The 2256-nt window shown below is 58.4% G+C and overlaps 1 protein-coding gene across 1 annotated transcript; it reads right to left on the bottom strand.

The window, feature by feature from the left end:
• Positions 1–391: 391 nt before the first annotated feature.
• Positions 392–1039, bottom strand: LOC104470956 (phosphatidate phosphatase LPIN3-like; the record flags this gene model as incomplete). The annotated part of the gene is made up of 2 exons (XM_010086090.1): positions 848–1039; positions 392–511 (listed from the first exon to the last, which is right to left on the bottom strand). Coding segments are annotated over exons 1-2 (312 nt in total), but the record flags the coding sequence as incomplete, so codon positions are not given.
• Between the last annotated feature and the right edge of the window lie 1217 nt (positions 1040–2256).

Raw genomic sequence — 2256 nt, 5'->3', positions numbered from 1 at the left:
GCCTGTGAGAGAGCTGCCAAGATTTCTGGAAGCCACAACTAGTCTCATCCCATTTCCCAGTGGAGCGGGCAACCTGCCACAGCATCTGGCTCACTGTCATCCCCGTCACAAGATCCCCCAAAAGGCCAGGCTCCAAGATATCTTCCCGGCTGGCCAGCAGCCATGCCCAGGGAGGGAAGACAGCCTGGGAAGCAGATATCTGGTCTATTGCTCTTTCAGGGTGCTCCAGTGCTCAGATCCTCCATGCTGGTTGCAAGGTGGCAATCAAAGCTTTCTGGGAACACAAAACATCAGAGGGGACAAAGGAGACACCCTGGGGAAAAAGAGCAGCCCAAATCTGGTCCTTCCACCTGACCCCTGCACTTCCAGGTGATCACAGAAGGACACAGACCTGCAGCACCTCTCCATCACCAACCTCATTCTCCTCCGACTCCTGGGCAAAGAAGGCCTCTCCACTGTCACCCAGCTTCATGTGCAGGTCCACGGGCTCCCCGTTGATTTCAATGTCAACCTGGCAAGGGACAGAAGCAGCCTGTCCCTCAGAGCCCATGCACCCACCAGCATGCAGAAAGGCACTTCCCCAGGGAAGGGACGGGTGAGGGCTGGTCATGGGGCTGACAGCCACCCAGCCTTGGGGGCAAGGGACCTCTCCTGATTTTCCTGGGAAGTGCAGTCCTCTTTGGAAGAGGATGGGTTTTCTTCAGGGGCATCCCCTCCAAAAATTAGTAAGCACCCTTTCCAGAAAGGCTCCCACTCCCCTCAAACAAAGTTCTTCCATAACCTACGGAAGATCCTGGGTCTGGGGACACCATAGAGGAAGCGCAGTCCCAGGGCAGACACCACTCACCACCTTCTCCTTAGAGCACAGCACACCCAGCTTCCCGAAGTGCACGTGGAACGGGGAGCACTGGAAGGAGCTGTCGGGCTGCCTCACCACCACCACATTGATGCAGCCCGTCAGGGTGGCGAGGTTCAGGCCCTGGTACAGCTCCTTCACTGTGACCAAGATGGTCTCAGCAAGCTGCCCCACGTAGTTCATTGTGTGAGTCTGCAGGTGAGAGACAAGAACCAACTTGGGGGGTAAAGAGGGCTCTGGCAGCTAAATGCAATGTGGGATTACTCCAGGAGTCACGTCACAGCTGCAAACACAGCCCTGGTGTCACAGCCCCTGGCGACTGGTCAGAGTTGGTTCTTTACCCAGAGGGACGAGGACAAGCAGGTGCCACCCAACAAGCCCTCTGCCCCAGCAGGCACCCAGCCTCTCTGATGCTTTTTGCACAAGCTCAGCCCTGTCCCATTCCCAGCCATCCCTCCGGGAAGGCAGTCTGCGTGAGGAGCCCCAATCCCCGCTCCATCTACCATCCCCCCCACCTCTCCCTGACAGCCAGGAATGAGCCCAAAGCCCAGATCCTCCCCAGGGGGGACAGCAGGAGAACACTACCCAGATCCCGAAGCTTCAGTGCCTCTGTCAGCTCTGTGGCAAGTGCAACTGGGGTCACGGGGCCCCCCCCCTTCCCTGGCAGCCGAGAGCTCCTCGCTGCAGAGGGGGGGATTTTTGGAGCAGAGGAACAAACCGAGTTTAACTCCCTGGGCTTCACCCAGGAAAGCTGGACACAGGCAGGGAACAAGGGGAAAAGGCTCAGACTTCTCGCAGCCCTCAGCCCCACCACAGATGGAGCAGGTCCATTAGGGAGGTGAAAAGTCAGACTCTGGAGAGAGATCAATAGGTGGACAGGGCAGGAGAAAGGGTTTTCAAAGCTAGTCCAAGGACTCTAAGCTACATTCAACAAATAAACCCTATAGAGGAACGGGGCACCCCCACCCCTCAGCCCCAGGAGCAGCAGGATCACAGCCCCCCACCACACAGCTCTTGCAGAGGGGAAAGGGGGCAGCCCTCCCTGGGGAAGCAACACAGCTCACACCCACACCTTCAGCTAAAAAGCCTCCCAAAATAACCCAGGTATTTTGCTAACACCAGCCTGCTCTGCTCCTAGGCTGCAGCAAGGTGGGCTCCGACACACCCCACGGGCAGCACACCCTCCCCACACTACAGCCTACCCGGGACCTTCCCCATTACCTGAGCAGCTGCCACCCCCAGCATCTTCTCAACCCAGAACCCTGGTGCTGCTCCCTCCAGCAGCAAGGCTCAGCCCCTCCTCTCCCCACCGCTTCCTTCCTCTCACCTGAGCAAGGGGAAAGCCCCACATCCCAGACAACACCCAGCACCCACCCCTGCCCTCTGCCGAGCCTGTGAGC

Source organism: Pterocles gutturalis, unplaced genomic scaffold (genome assembly GCF_000699245.1).
Source record: "Pterocles gutturalis isolate BGI_N339 unplaced genomic scaffold, ASM69924v1 scaffold46825, whole genome shotgun sequence".
Classification (NCBI taxonomy): domain Eukaryota; kingdom Metazoa; phylum Chordata; class Aves; order Pterocliformes; family Pteroclidae; genus Pterocles; species Pterocles gutturalis.
This window is presented reverse-complemented; position numbering and strand designations above follow the sequence as displayed.